At 59.8% G+C, this 19,169-nt stretch overlaps 1 protein-coding gene across 3 annotated transcripts; it reads left to right on the forward strand.

The window, feature by feature from the left end:
* The first annotated feature begins 454 nt into the window (after positions 1–454).
* LOC123351359 (serum amyloid P-component-like) lies at positions 455–18,004 on the forward strand. Of its 3 annotated transcripts, none has more exons than XM_044990651.1 (5): positions 455–816; positions 5,095–5,167; positions 6,274–6,364; positions 11,068–11,237; positions 16,999–18,004. In XM_044990651.1, exons 2-5 carry the CDS (start codon positions 5,104–5,106, stop codon positions 17,598–17,600), a joined length of 927 nt encoding a protein of 308 aa, XP_044846586.1. In that variant the 5' UTR covers positions 455–816; positions 5,095–5,103; the 3' UTR covers positions 17,601–18,004. The 3 variants fall into 3 exon arrangements, with proteins under 3 accessions (XP_044846586.1, XP_044846585.1, XP_044846587.1); XM_044990650.1 differs by lacking the exon at positions 455–816 and adding an exon at positions 3,419–3,729; XM_044990652.1 differs by lacking the exon at positions 455–816 and adding an exon at positions 3,419–3,724.
* Positions 18,005–19,169: the final 1,165 nt, after the last annotated feature.

A 19,169-nucleotide genomic window follows, 5' to 3' on the forward strand; every position in this document is an offset into this window, starting at 1 on the left:
CCAATGCAGGACATCAGTCAGCCTTCAAGTCAGATGCTTCCAAAAATAAACTTGTGTGCAGAAAAAGAAGAAAAACCCAACAATTTAGAATTAAAACCTTATATTGCAGTACCACTAGGACGTGCTACACTAGAAACATTGAGAGGTGGTTGTTGAAGCTACTAGCAACTTAGTATCTTCAATGATTATCTGTTATTAAGTGTATGCAGCAGGACCTCCATCTGCTCAGCCTTAAGGGAGAGGAATGATGAGCTGCTAAGAGTAATAACAATAACTTTTCCCACAGTAAATACTGTAAAGGAGTGACAGCCCCTCTACAGTGAGTCACAGGACAAGGCCCCTCCCATGCAGCAATGGGAACAGCCCCTAAAACAAAGCTGGGAACTACAGGGAGACTTGGTGCAGACAAGTGCAAATACCGCCCATTATACTGCTTTGGGTGGTGTCTGTGAAAGTGGTTCACTGGATTCAGTCGCCTTTGTCAGCCCAGTCCATTGCATCGGTCAGGGAGGAGCTGCCTCTGCCTGGCCTAGCACAGCCCTGGGAACCAGGGTCTGAGCTGCACCATCTTGGCAGGGGGGGATCTGCCCCCCCTTTCCCATGTTCCCCTGCCACCACCTGGGGCAGTGAATCACCGACGCTGAACCCCACCCCTACCCCCACCACAGCTGCTGGACCCCAGCCCCTCCACAGACTCCGCTCCCACCCGCCCACAGCAGGAGCGTCTCCCCTGGGCTGGGAGCAGCAGAGCGCGGCACTTCAGCGGATGTTCCTGAGTACCCTGGGAGTGGGACACTGCATCGGGTGGCTGGCTTGGTGAGTGGGGCGATGGCGGGGCACTGCCGGGTGTGGAGGATCTTGTGGTGAGCTCGAGGTGGGACAGCCTGGCCAGGTCCCTGCAGCAGGAGCGAGACCTCTGGGAGCCAGAGCACTGCGCTGCCTGTCAGGCTGCAGCCCTGAAGCTAACAGGCAGGGGACAGGTGATCCCAGGGGGAGGGGACAACAGGAGATGCTGGGGGAAACAGGCAATGCCAGGCTGTGCTGGGAGAGCGGGCTGTATGGCCAGCACAGGGCACAGCAGGGGTAGCTTGCGGAGACACTCATGGCTTCCCAGGGGCGCCAGGGGCTGCAGACCCACAAACCAAGCTCGCTGGGGAGCGAGGGAGGGGCACACTTCAGGCACTATCTGCCAGGGTTTGGCTCGATCCCTGCTTTACTCCCCCCCCCTTTTAAGGCCTAGCTGCTTTGGGCTCACTTCCCCTTCCTGAAGCATGGAGGGGAAGCAGGTGTTTCCGCCCAGGCACTGTGGTCTCAGCCTGACCGGGTTCCTGGGGCATAGCTGGAGGAAGGCTGGTTTGCAATCGTAGCTTCGGGCATGGGCATAGCTACACTTGCAGATGTAGAGCACTTTGAGTTAAACCAGCCTTCGCAGAGTGCAGTAGGGAAAGCGCTGCAGTCTGTCCACACTGACAGCTGCCAGTGCACTGGCGTGGCCACATTAGCAGCTCTTGCAAGGGCCACAGAGAGCAGTGCATTGTGGTAGCTACCCCAGCATGCAAGTGGCTGCAACGTGCTTTTCAAATGGGGGGGTGGGGTGGAGTGTGACAGGGAGTGTGTTGTGTGTATGTGGGGGGAGAGAGAGTGGGTTTTGCGGGGCTGAGAGCATGTCAGTATGCTGTCTTGTAAGTTCAGACAGCAGCAGACCTCCCCTTCCCTCCGCTCCCCGCACCTCTCTCTCTCACACACAGCATTCCCAGTAATGGATGCTTTGTCTTGGAGCAGATAAGCAGCCGGCTGTCAAACGGAGCTTTCAAAGGGCATATCCAAAACAATGACAAGAGTGGCCACTGGACTTAAGGGGATTATGGGACATTTCCGGAGGCTGATCAGAGCGCAGTAATGCAACACCTCGTTCACACTGACGCTGGGGTGCTCCAGCGAGGGCGCATTAAACCTTATTCCATTTTCCAAGGTGGAGTACCAGGAGCGCTCTCGACGTGGAGTCAGAGCACTCTACGTGCCTTGCCAGTGTGGACGGGTAGTGAGCTAGTGCGCTCGGGGCTCCTTTAATGCGTGGTAACTCGCAAGGGTAGCCAAGCCCTTCATCTCTGGGGCAATCAGACTCGATAAGCAGAAGCGAAAGTGCAAACCCCTCACTTGGTCTGGAGCCAGGGCCCAGCCTGTCCCCAGCCAAGGGCTGCTGCTGAGGCTGGTCCCACGCTCAGACAAGGTTGCGCTCTGAGACACATCCGGGAACCATCCTGTCTGCATTGCAGATTGGATCCATGCAGCCCCCGACCCGCTGTGGCCTGGCTTGTCCAGTGGGCATTAGGGCAGCTCTGGATTACAGCCGAGGTCCACAGGCCGGAGCAACACTGGGCGAGTTGGGGGCTCAGCAGTGATGCACTGGGGACGGGCTGCGTTCTGCAAGGCTCTGGTTCTCCATGGACTGCTGCGCGGCTCGTGTGGATGCCAAAGCCCAGGTGCCTTCTCTCAGTCGTGGGAGTGCAGGGAGCACAGAGGGCTGCTTTCCATCCTTCCTCAGCTGAGCTAGTGACCTCAGCACCCTCACAGCAAGACATCCTGGGACACAGTTCAGCATCCCGGCTGCTCCTGCACCTCCCCCACCCTCCCCTGAGCCCTGCCAGCTCTAGGTGCCCCCCTCCCCCCCACCGCTAACTTTAGGGAGGACGCAGCTGCTCTCTCTATCACTGAACAGCACTGTTTTACTAGCCCCTGGAAGCAGAACTCGCCCTGAGGTGCCACTGCCCTGCTGCTGCTCTGGCAAGTGTCCGCCTGGAGCCACCCAACCCAGCCACACCCCACATGCCTGGCTTGCTGCTGCCCGTGCAGTCTCCCAGTGACCATGGCACGGCCTTGGCTCTGCTCCCACTGCTGTTCACCATGCCCTGAGCTACACGGTGCCTGGGATTGCTCCCGAAGCCTGTCTCCAGGCCCTGAGCGCCTCAGGCACTGAGTGAAAGGCTACAAACGAGGATGTTGCCAGCAGAGTCTTCTCATGCCACATAGCTAAGGTTAAGATTTTGGCACAGGCCTGGCCCTAGCCGAGTGTGTGAGTGGGGGAGCAGGGGGCAGGGCACAGCCCTGGCTGCAGTTGTGGGGGCTGGAGATTGTGCATAGCCCAGGCCACAGCTGCAAGGGGTGGGGGTAGGGGGCGCAGCCCCAGCTCCAGCTGTTGGGTTATATCTACACTATATATAATGCAATATATTATGGGCCGTTGAGGCCTAGTGTGAATGAAGTGTGTTTGACATGAGTATGTGAGTTGCATGCTGGCAACTGAAGCGAGGATTTAAGGTTTTAAGCAGTCAAGGACGGTTCTTGCAAAACAGCCTTGTTGTGTCCAGGGGAAACATACAAAATCAGCAGAAAAGGGAATAACGTTGGTGGTATTGTATCCGTTACAGCTGTGGATAAAAACTAGGGGAAATGGAAGGCAGCCTCCTGGGGCTGCTTGGATTATGGCAGCCTCCAGGGGCTGCTTTCTCTGAGTTGTGGGTGAAAGGCCTAGCGAATGGAGACAAAGAGCAGATGACACAACGGACTGGTCTATAAATGCTTGCCTGACATATCTGAAATTTGGAGTCAGACATCGATCCAGAGCCCTGATTTTGAAGAGGTGTGCAGTGTCGGCTTGCCACGCCTTGTGATTGGACCGAACCTCGACTGACCATTGGGACTTTGTTCCAATCTTCGGACTCTGGTGCGGTATGTTTGGGGTATGAATGTGGAGTGAGTGAGGTTTATATTGTAATCAGTAAAAGGTATTTAGAGTATTATAGACCAACACTGTGTCCAGTATCTGCTCCCCGATCCCGTACAGAGGCCTCTAGTAAAAGCCTAACATAGCCACAGCCGCTGACAGCGGAAGCCGAAGTCACGGAGGTCTGATACGATCACGGAATCCATGACTAAATCGTGTCCTTACACACAGCCCAGAGCAGGTGCAGGTGGAGATGCTGGCCTGAGGGGGGTTGGGGAGCTGCCATCCTCCCCTAGTGCTGGGAGGAGTGCCCTGGTGACACCCTCCTTTCTGACAGAGCACCTGCTCCCCAGTGTGCCCCAGGCTGGGGGGACTGGGTGAGGGGGCCATGTCCCTAAGAACATAATATAAAAATAGCCATACCGGGTCAGACCAAAGGTCCATCTAGCCCAGTATCCTATCTTCTGACAGTGGCCAATGCCAGGTGCCCCAGAGGGAATGAACAGAACAGGTCATCATCAAGTGATCCATCCCGTCGCCCATTCCCAGCTTGCCTGCCTCCCTCCCCATACGGGGGCAGCAACCCCTGCATCTGGAGATTGGCATTGCCTGGGGGCAGGTCTTAGGCAGGCCAGGCAGAGCAATACAAAGTGGAGCGCTGCACTCAGGCTATATGTGATAGAAATATCATGTGTATGAGGGTCACACTCCTGCCTTGATCAGCCAAATGTATGAGCTCATCAAAAACCTGTCTCAGGTGTGTCTGACAAGACCTATTCCCCCAAAAGCATGGCAGTAATTATTCACCCATTTTCTAGTTCTTTACCGATTGCGCCTGCCTCAGCCTTTCCAGGGTTTTGCCCTGGAACGATGACAGTTTAACCGACCTATAGTTTCTTGACTCACATCATTTATCACATTTAAATCTTGGCACGTTTCTTCTGCCAGTCGTCTGCAACTTCCCCCAGTGTTCCAAGAGTTCTTCAAAATCAACATTAATGCTCAGAGACCTCCTCGGTCAATTATTTTAATACTCCTGGGTGTGAGTGGTCTGCTCCTGTCGACTTAAAAATGTTTAACTTTAGTAGCTGCTGGGTAACACCCTCCCTAGTCACGGATGGGCTAGAAAGCATGACTTGATCACTGTCCCCCAGTCTCTTTCCCTTGCAGAGCAGAACTATTTCCTGAACACTTCCCTTTCCTCTGTCATGGCTGACAGTGCTGCCGCTGCTCTCTGGTAAGGGAGCTGTCGGAACACTGGGATTTTGTTTGTTCCCGATAGATTTAACGAATGCCTTGACGGTCCGTAACACACTGGCCACAGACTCTTGACATCTGCCCCTGATTCTTCCCTCTGGTTTATTCTGCAGGTGAAGAAAATGCAGAAGCTGCAGCTTTGGCTCCTCCTCCTCACTAGCCTCTCGAGAGCCGTGGCCCAGACAGGTAGGGACAGAGCTGGCTGTGCCGGGGGAGGGGGGCAAGCCCTGGCCATGATGCCGTCTGTACAGGGAGGACAGGGTTTGTGCTTCTGCAGGCAGAGAGCAGCCGAGTCCCTGGCACTCTGGAGGGTGCGTGAGTCATGTTTTCCGACCGCCCTCCCCACAGCTCCCAGCCGATAATGCCCCTGTCCAGGGCATGGCTTCTGCTGGACTCGGGGGACTGTGCAGCGCTAAGTCCCCTGGTGCTCAGCATTTAGCCCCATTGGATCTTGCCACCCCCCTCGAGACGATGGGGCCTGATGACGGTGGAGTTTTTGGGCCCCACACTACAAGAAGGATGTGGATAAATTGGAGAGAGTCCAGCGGAGGGCAACAAAAATGATTAGGGGGCTGGAGCACATGACTTATGAGGAGAGGCTGAGGGAACTGGGATTGTTTAGTCTGCAGAAGAGAAGAATGAGGGGGGATTTGATAGCTGCTTTCAACTACCTGAAAGGGGGTTACAAAGAGGATGGATCTAGACTGTTCTCAGTGGTAGAAGATGACAGAATTCCAACCCTGAGATTCTATGATTCTATGATTCTATGTCAATTGAAGCATTGGGGCTCAGTGCCTCTGAGGGCGAGGCCCCAGGACTCCCAGAAGCAGCGATGCGGAACCAGCGCGGGGCAGAGGAGGCGCTGGGACGACCCGCATTGCTGCACACGGCTGCTCGATGGCACTGCTCTGGTGCACACAGGGTGTGGCTGAGAGACATTTACAGAAGGGCCATAAGAATGTCATGGCCAATCAGCTGTGCCCTGCCCTACCTGCCTGTAGGGGGTGTGCTGTGACAGCATGGGGGGATCTCGGGGGGGGGCGCTGTGACAGTGCAGGAGGATTGGGGGCTCCATTCTGGCCAGCAGAAGGGGATGGTGGTGGGCACACTGCGGCCAGCACGTGGGCATCAGCAGATGACACAGGGGCTCGGTGGGCAGCACAAGGGGTTGGCAGAGGCACTGCGGGCAGCCAGGGGGCTTGCAGGGTTGTTCCCCGGTGCAGTCGCTGCTTACCCCGGCCCCTGCAGGGGAACAGGGTTGGCTCCATGTTCTTCCTTCTCCACATTATCAGACAAGCCAGCAGCGAGGATCCAGCCGCGTCCCCCCTACCCCAGCCCGGGCAAAGAGCTACAGCTGCAGTGTGACGTCCCGGGGGATCCTGGGTAAGGAGCTCCCCTCCCCCTCACCTCTCCCCTTGGCTGCTCGTGCTCTAGTGGCCCCCTTCCCAAGCACCTTCCCAGCACCCCCACCCCCACCCTGCATCCAAGAGCTCACCCCTCCCCCCATCGCGTCCACCCCACCCTGCACCCATAGAGCTCACCCCTCCCACTCCCATTGCACCCAACTCTACCCTGACCCCTAGTGCCCAATCTTCCCCCTCCCATCGTACCCACCCCCACCCCCACCCTGCGCCCAACAGCTCGCCCCTCCCCCCATCGCATCCACCCATCGCGTCCACCCCACCCTGCACACAAAGTGCTCGCCCCGCCCACAGTGCCCACCCCCACCCTGCACCCCTAGGACTCACCTCTCCCATCACACCCACCCCCACCCTGCGCCCAACAGCTCGCCCCTCCCCCCATCGTGTCCATCCCACCCTGCACACAAAGTGCTCGCCCCGCCCATGGTGCCCACCCCCACCCTGCGCCCATAGGGCTCACCCCTCCCACTCCCATCGCACCCATCTCCACCCTGACCCCTAGTGCCCAATCTTCCCCCACCTATCATGCCCACCCCACCCTGCGCCCATAGCGCTCGCCCCTCCCCCTCCCATCATACCTACCCCCACTCTGCACCCCTAGTACCCAATCTTCCCCCTCCCATCATGCCCGCTCCACCCTGGACCCATAGCACTTGCCATTCCCCCTGCCATCACACCCACACCCACCCTATGCCCATAGCGCTCGCCCCTCCCCCTCCCATCACACCCACACCCACCCTGCACCCATAGCGCTCGCCCCTTCCCTCCCATCACACCCCCCACCCTGCACACATAGTGCTCGCCCCTCTCCTTCCCATCACACCCACCCCCACCCTGCACCCATAGCGCTCGCCCCTCCCCTTCCCATCACACCCACCCCCACTCTACATCCATAGCACTCGCCCCTCTCCTTCCCATCACACCCACACCCACCCTGCACCCATAGCGCTCACCCCTCCCCTTCCCATCACACCCCCCCACCCTATGCCCATAGCACTCACCCCTCTCCTTCCCATCACACCCACCCCCACCCTGCACCCATAGCGCTCGCCCCTCTCCTTCCCATCACACCCACCCCCACCCTACATCCATAGCACTCGCCCCTCTCCATCCCATCACACCCACCCCCACCCTGCACGCGTTTCGCTCGCCCATCCGTTTCAACCCCAGCCCAAGCCTATGCCCCTAGCACTCACCCCTGCCCTCCCATCACAACCCCCCACCCTGCACCCATAGCGCTCGCCCCTTCCCTTCCCATCACACCCACCCCCACCCTACATCCATAGCACTCGCCCATCTCCGTCCCATCACACCCACCCCCACCCTGCACCCATAGCGCTCTCCCCTCCCCATCACCCCCACCCTATGCCCATAGCACTCACCCCTCTCCTTCCCATCACACCCACACCCACCCTACGCCCATAGCACTCGCCCCTCTCCTTCCCATCACACCCACCCCCACCCTGCACCCATAGCGCTCTCCCCTCCCCTTCCCATCACACCCACCCCCACCCTATGCCCATAGCACTCACCCCTCTCCTTCCCATCACACCCACCCCCACCCTGCACCCATAGTGCTCGCCCCTCTCCTTCCCATCACCCCCACCCCCACCCTGCACCCATAGCACTCGCCCCTCCCCTTCCCATCACACCCACCCCCACCCTGCACCCATAGCGCTCGCCCCTCTCCTTCCCATCACACCCACCCCCACCCGGCACCCATAGCGCTCGCCCCTCCCCTCCCATCACATCCACCCCCACCCTACATCCATAGCACTCGCCCCTCCCCTTCCCATCACACCCACCCCCACCCTGCACCCATAGCCCTCGCCCCTCCCCTTCCCATCACATCCACCCCCACCCTTCATCCATAGCTCTCGCCCCTCTCCTTCCCATCACACCCACCCCCACTCTGCACCCATAGCGCTCACCCCTCCCCTTCCCATCACCCCCACCCCCACCCTATGCCCCTAGCACTCACCCCTGCCCTCCCCTCACAACCCCCCACCCTGCACCCATAGCGCTCGCCCCTTCCCTTCCCATCACACCCACCCCCACCCTGCATCCATAGCACTCGCCCCTCTCCATCCCATCACACCCACCCCCACCCTGCACCCATAGCGCTCGCCCCTTCCCCTTCCCATCACCCCCACCCCCACCCTGCACCCATAGCGCTCACCCCTCCCCTTCCCATCACCCCCACCCCCACCCTATGCCCCTAGCACTCACCCCTGCCCTCCCATCACAACCCCCCACCCTGCACCCATAGCGCTCGCCCCTTCCCTTCCCATCACACCCCCCCCCCCCCCCACCCTGCACCCATGGCGCTCTCCCTCCCCTCTCCTTCCCATCACACCCCACCCACCCTCCACCCATGGCGCTCTCCCCTCTCCTTCCCATCACACCCACCCCCACCCTGCACCCATAGCGCTCACCCCCTCCCCTTCCCATCACCCCCACCCCCACCCTATGCCCCTAGCACTCACCCCTGCCCTCCCATCACAACCCCCCACCCTGCACCCATAGCGCTCGCCCCTTCCCTTCCCATCACACCCACCCCCACCCTGCACCCATGGCGCTCTCCCCTCTCCTTCCCATCACACCCACCCCCATCCTACACCCATAGCGCTCTCCCCTCTCCTTCCCATCACACCCACCCCCACCCTGCACCCATAGCGCTCGCCCCTCTCCTTCCCATCACACCCACCCCCACCCTGCACCCATAGCGCTCTCCCCTCCCCTTCCCATCACACCCACCCCCACCCTACATCCATAGCACTCGCCCCTCTCCTTCCCATCACACCCACCCCCACCCTGCACCCATAGTGCTCGCCCCTCTCCTTCCCATCACCCCCACCCCCACCCTGCACCCATAGCACTCGCCCCTCCCCTTCCCATCACACCCACCCTGCACACATAGTGCTCACCCCTCCCTTCCCATCACATCCACCCTGCGCCCATAGCGCTCGCCCCTCCCCTCCCATCACACCCCCCCACCCTGCACCCATAGTGCTCGCCCCTCTCCTTCCCATCACACCCACCCCCACCCTACACCCATAGCGCTCTCCCCTCTCCTTCCCATCACACCCACCCCCACCCTACATCCATAGCACTCACCCCTCTCCTTCCCATCACACCCACCCCCACCCCCACCCTGCACCCATAGTGCTCGCCCCTCTCCTTCCCATCACCCCCACCCTGCACCCATAGCGCTCGCCCCTCTCCTTCCCATCACACCCACCCCCACCCTGCACCCATAGCGCTCGCCCCTCTCCTTCCCATCACACCCACCCCCACCCTACACCCATAGTGCTCGCCCCTCTCCTTCCCATCACACCCCCCACCCTGCACACATAGTGCTCGCCCCTCTCCTTCCCATCACACCCACCCCCACCCTGCACCCATAGCGCTCGCCCCTCTCCTTCCCATCACACCCACCCCCACCCTGCACCCATAGCGCTCGCCCCTCCCCTTCCCATCACACCCACCCTGCACCTGTAGCACTTGCCCTTCCCCCTCCCACTGCACCCACCCCAACCCTGGGCCCATAGTGTTCGCCCCTCCCCCTCCCATCACGCCCACCCTGCAGCCATCGGTAGGGCCCAGGACACAACATGGGTCACACCAGGATCATCCCCATAGGGCGGGAAATCCCAAACATTGCTGAGCCCTGCGCTGTGCATGGAGCAGTGGGATCAGACCTGCCAGAGCACAAACCTTCCACCTCACACCCGCAGAGAGTCATAGACTCATAGAATCTCAGGGTTGGAAGGGACCTCAGGAGGTCATCTAGTCCAACCCCCTGCTCAAAGCAGGACCAAACCCAACTAAATCATCCCAGCCAGGGCTTTGTCAAGCCTGACCTTAAAAACCTCTAAGGAAGGAGATTCCACCACCTCCCTAGGTAACCCATTCCAGTGCTTCACCTCCCTCCTAGGGAAAAAGTTTTTCCTAATGTCCAACCTAATTGAATGACCTTCAGGACATTGATTCTCTCATTCCATTGATAAACTGATACAATGTGACTGAAATTAAACCACTTCCCAGAGGAGAAAACATCACATCCCTGAATTGGCTGGGACTCAAACCCAGGTCAACTGCTTGGAAGGCAACTATGCTCACCACTATACCACCAATGCATCTGGCTGGTGGTCCTGCCCTGGTGGGTTGCTGGATCCAGAGCATAGACCAGCCAGTGCGGGACTAACTGGGAGCCTCCCTGTGGCCACTTGCCTGCTCTCTGAGTTCTTGTGCTGAGCACGATTGGCACATTGGGAATCTGCGCTGCCTTTCAGGACAAGCCCCACGTACCCCGCTCCCTAGGAGATCCAGGCCCGGCTCTGCCCTGCCCTGGCTCGTGCCCAAGTCATTGCAGAGGGGGTGGCACATGCTGCTAGATCTCACTGGTAGTGTTATACGCGGCCTCTGCACTCGCCCCGTCCTGGTGTGAACGGTGAAAGAAAGTGCCTGGTGACAGAGGACCAAGCCTCTTGGCCCTGGCGCCCTTCACCGGCTGTCGTGGGCTGGCTGCAGCATTGCTGTGTGCTGATATCACCTGCTGGGGCCTGCCCCAGAGGTGCTGCAGTGGGGGTGCAGTCAGACCTGTCCCAGTGTGTGCCCCTCGGGAAAGCGCCCCTTGCCTCTCACTAACCCCCTTCCTCTTAGCCCCCTGGAGTTCCTGTGGACAAAGGAAGGCAGCGATGTCCCCCTGCAGATAAACCCTGACCGCATCCTCACCCTCCCCCCCGTTGGCAAGAATGAAACTGGCACCTACATCTGCACGGCCACCAGTGCCGGGGGCAGCTCCGTGGCCAAGTACAGCCTGGAGATGATCGGTAGGTCCCTGCAGCCCTCGGCCCCAGTAAGGGCACATGGCAGCAGCCAGGGCACTGAGCTCCCTCCTGCCCCCACCCGAGGGGGCTTTCTCCAGCACCAGCATCCACTTTTGTGCCCTGTTTCCTGGTGGGCAAAGTGCCAATGTGGCCATGTGCTGACGGGCCCTTTCAGTTAAAAGAGCCTCGTTCGAATGCTGCTTCCCCAGGAACGTGCTGCCTGGGACTTGGGGAAGGTGGCCGGGGGGTCCATCGGTCCCCAGCCCCAAAGACAGCAGGGGGCTGGTCACTTCTCCACTTCCCCACGACCAGCAGGGGGCGCAGTGTGTACCCACCACTCCCCTCTCCTGGAGGGAGCAGATCCTGCGCCCGAGCCCATCATGCCCTTTTGGTGAGTGGGGTCTGCAGCCGGTGTCAGGAGAGGGGACAGGGTCAGGCTCTTGGTGCAGATGGAGGGGCCTCAGGGGACTCTCGCATGGACAGTGCTGATCTCACTGTTTAAATCAATAGGGCTTCCCCAAGAGTTAACGCTTCCCCCCCCATCCCCATCTCTCTGGGGGAGCTGAATGCCTGCCCCTATGTGGTACTTTGCCTGCGTTCTCAATGAGTTGCCCCACCCCTCAACGCTCACAGTGCAGGGGTCCAGGGTACAGCGTAGAGCTGGGAAGGCCTCTGGAGACTATAAATGTGACCAGGAGCCTCTCCGGACCCTGCTGTGGGAAACCCACGGAGGAGCAGTGTGGGCCTCACTCCTCAGCTGCCATAAGGGAGGGTCCCTAGGCAGGGCAAGGGAAAAAAATAAAAAGGGAAAATATACGTGTGCTCCTTGGAGGTTCACAAAACTCTCCAGTGTAGAATATTCACACATACTATGCCCTGTCTGTGCTTCTCCCGCCCTCTGCCTACGCCCCACCCACCTGCACTGGGAATGCACCAGGCACGCAGCCCCTGCTTACACCACCTACCTTAGGGATAAGGGCAGGCTGAGAGGGCCACTGGGGGACAGGGCCGCCCAGAGGATTCCAGGGGCCCGGGGTCTTCGGCGGCGGGGGGCCCTTCCGTTCCGGGACCCGCCGCCAAAGTGCCCCGAAGACCCGCGGCGGGGACCCCCCGCCGCCGAATTACCGCCGAAGCAGGACCCGCCGCCGAAGTGCAGCCCGGTCTTTGGCAGTAATTCAGCGGCGGCGGGGGGGTCCCCACCGCGGGTCTTCGGGGCACTTTGGCGGCGGGTCCCGGAACGGAAGGGCCCCCCGCCGCTGAATTACCGCCGAAGACCGGGCTGCACGTCGCGGCGGGTCCCGCTTCAGCGGTAATTCGCCAGTGGGGGGGTCCTTCCGCCCCGGAGTGGAAGGACCCCCCGCCGGCGAAGACCGGGAGCCAAGAAGCTCCTGCGCCCTCTTGCCCCGCCCCCTCTGGGCAGCCCTGACCCTATCCACCCCCCCATTCCCTGCCCCCTGACTGCTCCCCCAACCTCTGCCCCCTCCCTGTGCCCTGACTGTCCCCAGGACTCCCTGCCCCTTAGCCAACCCCCCTGGCCCCAGCCTCTTACCCCCGGCTCCCTCCTCACCCGGAGTCTCAGCGCCTCGCTGAACAGCTGCAGCGTGTGGCCGGCGGGGCCTGAGCTCCGTCCCGCTCAGAGCCGCGTGGGGAGGGGGCGGGGCTGCGAGCTCCACGCCGAGCGGAGGGAGCTGAGCTCAGCCCAGAGCTCGCAGCCCCGCCCGCTCACCACGCAGCTCTGAGCGGGGCGGGGCTCAGGGGCCCCGGCAGAGACACGCTGCGGCGCTGTCTGAGGAGGCCGCTTGATGCGCTAGGGCTCCAGGAGAGGGGCGGAGGCGGGAGCCTCAGCTGTTCTCTTGGGGGCCCCTGCGAAGTGCGGGGCCCGGGGCAAATTGCCCCCTTTGCCCCCCCCTCTGGGTGGCCCTGCTGGGGGAAAAGTCTTACCGCTCCTTACATCCCTATGAGGCTTCATAGGTTGGGCCATGATCTGTTCCATGAGATGTTACACTTGTAACTGAATTACAGAAGGGATCACTATTGTGTCTCTTCATGGTGTGAACATTTACACAAGTAGTCTCACTGAAACTAATGGGATTACTCACATGAGTAAATGCACACACCAAAAGAGGTTAATAACTGGACCCAACCCAGTGGGATTGTAAGATACTGACATGAGCATGAGTAAGGGTGACAGACCGGGTCCTAAGTTTGCAGGGCTCTGATATTCATCAGTGCAGAAATCTATTTTGGTTTGTGGTTGACAATAACTTCATGTTAAGCATCTGCACATTTCAGAAACAAGTATTCCTCTAGCACACATCTTGCCTAGTGTAGCATGGCGTGAGTATACTTACAAGTGAGAAATAAATCAGTGTTTATAGAGGAGGCTGGTTTATGGGGAAGGATAGCTCAGTGGTTTGACTATTGGCCTATTAAACCCACGGTAACAAGTTCAATCCTTGAGGTGGCCCTTGGGGGCAAAAATGTGTCAGGGACAGTACTTAGTCCTACTGTGAAGGCAGGGAACTGGACTTGATGACCTTTCAAGGTCCTTTCCAGTTCTATATTTAAAAAAATAGGGGCTGGCCTCACTGAAGGCAACAGCCCCTGACCCAAAGTGCCCCATCTGGGTTCACATTCTGAATATCCCTGTGGCTGTTACCTCCCACCCCGGGCCTATCCACATGCTGCCTGGGGGCACATGCAGCCTCGGCCCTCGCCCTGCCCACCCCCGGAGTGTCCGCATGCTGCCTGGGGGTGAGATATGGGGCTAGCTGTAGGGCCCAGGTTGACCTGTCCCATCCGGCGCCCATGGCCACTCGCTCAAAGGTGCAGAGAAAAGTGTCGGGGTCATCATCAGGGCCCATTTTACAAAGGCCCAACCCCGTAGTGCAGGTACCATCTGCCCCCAGGGCAACTCACTAGTTTCTGTAGGAGTTGTTGCGGCAACCCCACCTGCTCCTTAATAAATCCTGTAAAGTCCTCCGCTGCTTGGCCTGCCAGTGGGATTGCTGGAAGGCCTGCAGCACCTTCTGCATCTCCTCCTACTGCTGAGCCAGCCACTGCAGGGTTCCCTCCATCTCCAGGTTGCCAAACTGTAGCTCTGGCACAAAAGGATCTCGGACAAGCTCCCTCTTCTTCTGGGGCTGGTCGCCCTCCCAAATAAGTCCAGGGAGACTTCAACTCTGTGCAACACCCGTATCCTTTATTCTTTAAGCATTTTCCCACCACCTGTGTCCAACTATATCCAATCCTTACAGGTGTCTCACCTAGCGCAGGCTGGGTCAGTAACCAGCTAGAGGGATTCCACCTCCCGCTCTGACTGACCTGCTCCTTCTGGCTCCTTCCCAGCCTTTGTAGCTCCTGCCTATCAGGCTGGCAGGTGTTGTCAATCGCCAGGCAGACATAAGGCTTTTCAACCAGCCCCAATCTTTCCCCCTTAATTGGGGCTGGCATGGCAGGGACTGATGAGGTGTGTTTGCAGCAGCACCCTGCCACAGCTGGGATCGCAGGGTGTGGGAGGCGGGTGAGGGCAGTAGCAGAACTGGGTACAGCCCAGGGCTGAGATAGCAGGGCGGGGGGAATCGGGGGCATTGGCAGAGCTGGGTACAGCCCAGGGCTGGGATAGCAGGGCGGGGGAAATCGGGGGCATTGGCAGAGCTGGGTACGGCCCAGGGCTGGGATAGCAGGGCGGGGGAAATCGGGGGCATTGGCAGAGCTGGGTACAGCCCAGGGCTGGGATAGCAGGGCGGGGGGAATCGGGGGCATTGGCAGAGCTGGGTACAGCACAGGGCTGGGATAGCAGGGCGGGGGGAATCGGGAACATTGGCAGAGCTGGGTACGGCCCAGGGCTGGGATAGCAGGGGGGGGGGAATCGGGGGCATTGGCAGAGCTGGGTACGGCCCAGGGCTGGGATAGCAGGGCGGGGGGAATCGGGGGCATTGGCAGAGCTGGGTACGGCCCAGGGCTGGGATAGCAGGGAGGGGGGAATCAGGGGCATTGGCAGAGCTGGGTACAGCCCAGGGCTGGGATAGCAGGGCGGGGGAAATCGGGGGCATTGGCAGAGCTGGGTACGGCCCAGGGCTGGGATAGCAGGGAGGGGGGAATCGGGGGCATTGGCAGAGCTGGGTACGGCCCAGGGCTGGGATAGCAGGGCGGGGGAAATCGGGGGCATTGGCAGAGCTGGGTACGGCCCAGGGCTGGGATAGCAGGGCGGGGGAATCAGGGGCATTGGCAGAGCTGGGTACAGCCCAGGGCTGGGATAGCAGGGTGGGGGGAATCGGGGGCATTGGCAGAGCTGGGTACGGCCCAGGGCTGGGATAGCAGGGAGGGGGGAATCAGGGGCATTGGCAGAGCTGGGTACAGCCCAGGGCTGGGATAGCAGGGAGGGGGGAATCTGGGGCATTGGCAGAGCTGGGTACGGCCCAGGGCTGGGATAGCAGGGAGGGGGGAATCAGGGGCATTGGCAGAGCTGGGTACGGCCCAGGGCTGGGATAGCAGGGGGGGGGGGGAAGCGGGAACATTGGCAGAGCTGGGTACAGCCCAGGGCTGGGCTAGCAGGGCGGGGGGAATCGGGGGCATTGGCAGAGCTGGGTACAGCCCAGGGCTGGGATAGCAGGGCGGGGGAAATCGGGGGCATTGGCAGAGCTGGGTACGGCCCAGGGCTGGGATAGCAGGGCGGGGGAATCAGGGGCATTGGCAGAGCTGGGTACGGCCCAGGGCTGGGATAGCAGGGAGGGGGGAATCAGGGGCATTGGCAGAGCTGGGTACGGCACAGGGCTGGGATAGCAGGGCGGGGGAAATCGGGGGCATTGGCAGAGCTGGGTACGGCCCAGGGCTGGGATAGCAGGGCGGGGGAATCAGGGGCATTGGCAGAGCTGGGTACGGCCCAGGGCTGGGATAGCAGGGCGGGGGGAATCGGGGGCATTGGCAGAGCTGGGTACGGCCCAGGGCTGGGATAGCAGGGCGGGGGAAATCGGGGGCATTGGCAGAGCTGGGTACAGCCCAGGGCTGGGATAGCAGGGCGGGGGAAATCGGGGGCATTGGCAGAGCTGGGTACAGCCCAGGGCTGGGATAGCAGGGCGGGGGAAATCGGGGGCATTGGCAGAGCTGGGTACGGCCCAGGGCTGGGATAGCAGGGTGGGGGAAATCGGGGGCATTGGCAGAGCTGGGTACAGCCCAGGGCTGGGATAGCAGGGCGGGGGAAATCGGGGGCATTGGCAGAGCTGGGTACGGCCCAGGGCTGGGATAGCAGGGCGGGGAAAATCGGGGGCATTGGCAGAGCTGGGTACGGCCCAGGGCTGGGATAGCAGGGCGGGGGAAATCGGGGGCATTGGCAGAGCTGGGTACGGCCCAGGGCTGGGATAGCAGGGAGGGGGGAATCAGGGGCATTGGCAGAGCTGGGTACGGCCCAGGGCTGGGATAGCAGGGCGGGGGAAATCGGGGGCATTGGCAGAGCTGGGTACGGCCCAGGGCTGGGATAGCAGGGCGGGGAAAATCGGGGGCATTGGCAGAGCTGGGTACGGCCCAGGGCTGGGATAGCAGGGCGGGGGGAATCGGGGGCATTGGCAGAGCTGGGTACTGCCCAGGGCTGGGATAGCAGGGCGGGGGAAATCGGGGGCATTGGCAGAGCTGGGTACGGCCCAGGGCTGGGATAGCAGGGTGGGGGGGGGAGATTTAGGGGTCTCGGGGTTAACTAGGAAGAGTGGTACCAATCGGGTCCCTTACCCTGACAAAGAAACACACAACCCCATCTCCCTTCTCACAGACCTCGTCCGTAAGGTGTTTGTTTTCCCAAGAGCATCCAACGACTCTTACGTTATCCTGAAGCCGAAGCCGGAGCAGCCACTGCAGAATTTTACCGTTTGTCTGAGATCCTACACTGACCTGCCCCGGCCGTATGCCCTCTTCTCTTATGCCACCAAGGCCCATGACAACGAGATCCTGCTCTTCAAACCCAAGCCTGGGGAGTACAGGCTATACGTGGGGGGGGAATTTGTGACCTTCAGAGTCCCAGAGACCCGTATGGAGTGGGAGCACGTCTGTGCCGGCTGGGAATCGGCCACGGGCATAGCTGAGTTCTGGGTGAACGGGAAGCCCTTACCCAGGAAGGGTCTGCGGAAAGGCTATTCCATCAGTGCTGAGGCTGTGATCATCCTGGGGCAGGAGCAGGACTCCTTCGGGGGCGGGTTTGAACTCCCAGAGTCTTTTGTAGGGGAAATCACAGATGTGTACATGTGGGACCATGTCCTCTATAACATGGAGTCTCTAATGTGGGGTGGGTACTTTTCCCGCTACATCTTTGGCTGGAATAATTTGCACTATGAATTAGTAGGTGATGTGTTCCTGAAACACAAGCTGTTATTCTGATCCTGTGAGCACAGGCTGCATTCAGTAGCAGTGCAGCCCCAGCCCAAAGCCATGGAGCTCCCACTCCTGCTGTCACTTTCCGAGAGTGACGTGCTCCCGGGGCCGTGCTGTCTGCAGCCATAAACCAGACATGCCAAACCCGCGGAAAAAACTCAGAAATTCGGCTTGGTTTTGGCTTAATTGGCTTGTGAGTTGCTTGTTGGCTAGTTTTGGCTTGTAGCTTGTTGTAGCTTGTGGCTTCTTTTTTTTTGATCAGCTCCCGGCAAGCAAGGGCAAGCTGGGGCAAGGGGCAAGCAGGAAGAGAGTCAGGGGTGCACAGCGGGCCCACCACTGCCCCAGACTGCATGTCGGGGGGATCTAGTCACACAGAGTGTTGGGGTTCTTAGGGACTGGCCTTGTTTTGAAATGGGATTAGCTTAATTAACCCTGAGACCCCAAAGGAGAATGTGATCTCCAGCCCCTGGAGTATGTGCCGCTCCGGGTCGCACACACTGGGCCAAAGCACAGAGCTGAGAGAGGCTGGGAGGTGCTGTCTAGGCCTCCCACCCTGGGTTCCAGCACTGGATGCACCTCAGTCAGCTTTCCAGTGCTTGGTCCAGTCTGCTCATAAATGTGCCTGGCATTAGGGCTGGTGCGGCTCTCTGTGAGCTTCCCTGCTCGCCACAGATCTCACAGCTAATTAAGCTAAAAAAGCCCTGGCTGGGATGATTTAGTTGGGTTTGGTCCTGCTTTGAGCAGGGGGTTGGACTAGATGACCTCCTGAGGTCCCTGCCAACCCTGAGATTCTATGATTCTATGATTAATTTTTGGCTTATTGTGAAAGTTGGGTGCTTATTTACTGTGTGAAAGTTGGCAACTATGCCATAAACCCTGGCGAGTCTAGCACAAAGGAGAATGTGATCTCCAGCCCCTGGAGTATGTGCCGTTCCGGGTCGCACACACTGGGCCAAAGCACAGAGCTGAGAGAGGCTGGGAGGTGCTGTCTAGGCCTCCCACTCTGGGTTCCAGCACTGGATGCACCTCAGTCAGCTTTCCAGTGCTTGGTCCAGTCTGCTCATAAATGTGCCTGGCATTAGGGCTGGTGCGGCTCTCTGTGAGCTTCCCTGCTCGCCACAGATCTCACGGGCAGGATGGGATCCTGACGTGCACTCAGCACCATGTGCCTGGGTTCCTCCCACTAATCTGGTGAATTCTGGCCTGCAGAGCTGTGCCGGGCCCTGCCTTTCACCGCTGGGTTAAGCCCTTGGCACAGGCAGACCCAAATCCCATTGGCTTTTCATGCAGGCACATGGCATTGCAAACTCCTGCCCATTCCCTCAGTGTATCAGCATTGCCCCTTGCCAGACAGTGCCATCCCCTTGAAAAGCTTGGCTCCTGATTAGCTCGCACCCCCACCCCCATGGCTGCTTGTACATCTCCATTTTCCTACTGTCCGCTTAGCTATAACCCTACCTGTTGCATTTTTTCTCTAGGCTCCCACCCCTCCCACTCACCTCTTTTTGTCTGATTTTCTCACACGGGCATTCTCCTCACTCTCTTCCAGGTCACTTAGATCATAAGAGGCTCTGA

Source organism: Mauremys mutica, chromosome 17 (genome assembly GCF_020497125.1).
Source record: "Mauremys mutica isolate MM-2020 ecotype Southern chromosome 17, ASM2049712v1, whole genome shotgun sequence".
Classification (NCBI taxonomy): domain Eukaryota; kingdom Metazoa; phylum Chordata; order Testudines; family Geoemydidae; genus Mauremys; species Mauremys mutica.

Excerpts from the sequence above, each read along its gene's own strand:
- LOC123351359 (XM_044990651.1), top strand. The coding sequence starts at position 5,104 with ATGCAGAAGCTGCAGCTTTGGCTCCTCCTCCTCACTAGCCTCTCGAGA. Across the intron at positions 5,168-6,273 it reads GAGAGCCGTGGCCCAGACAG|ACAAGCCAGCAGCGAGGATC; the intron begins GTAGGGACAGAG and ends CCACATTATCAG. Across the intron at positions 6,365-11,067 it reads GACGTCCCGGGGGATCCTGG|CCCCCTGGAGTTCCTGTGGA; the intron begins GTAAGGAGCTCC and ends CCTTCCTCTTAG.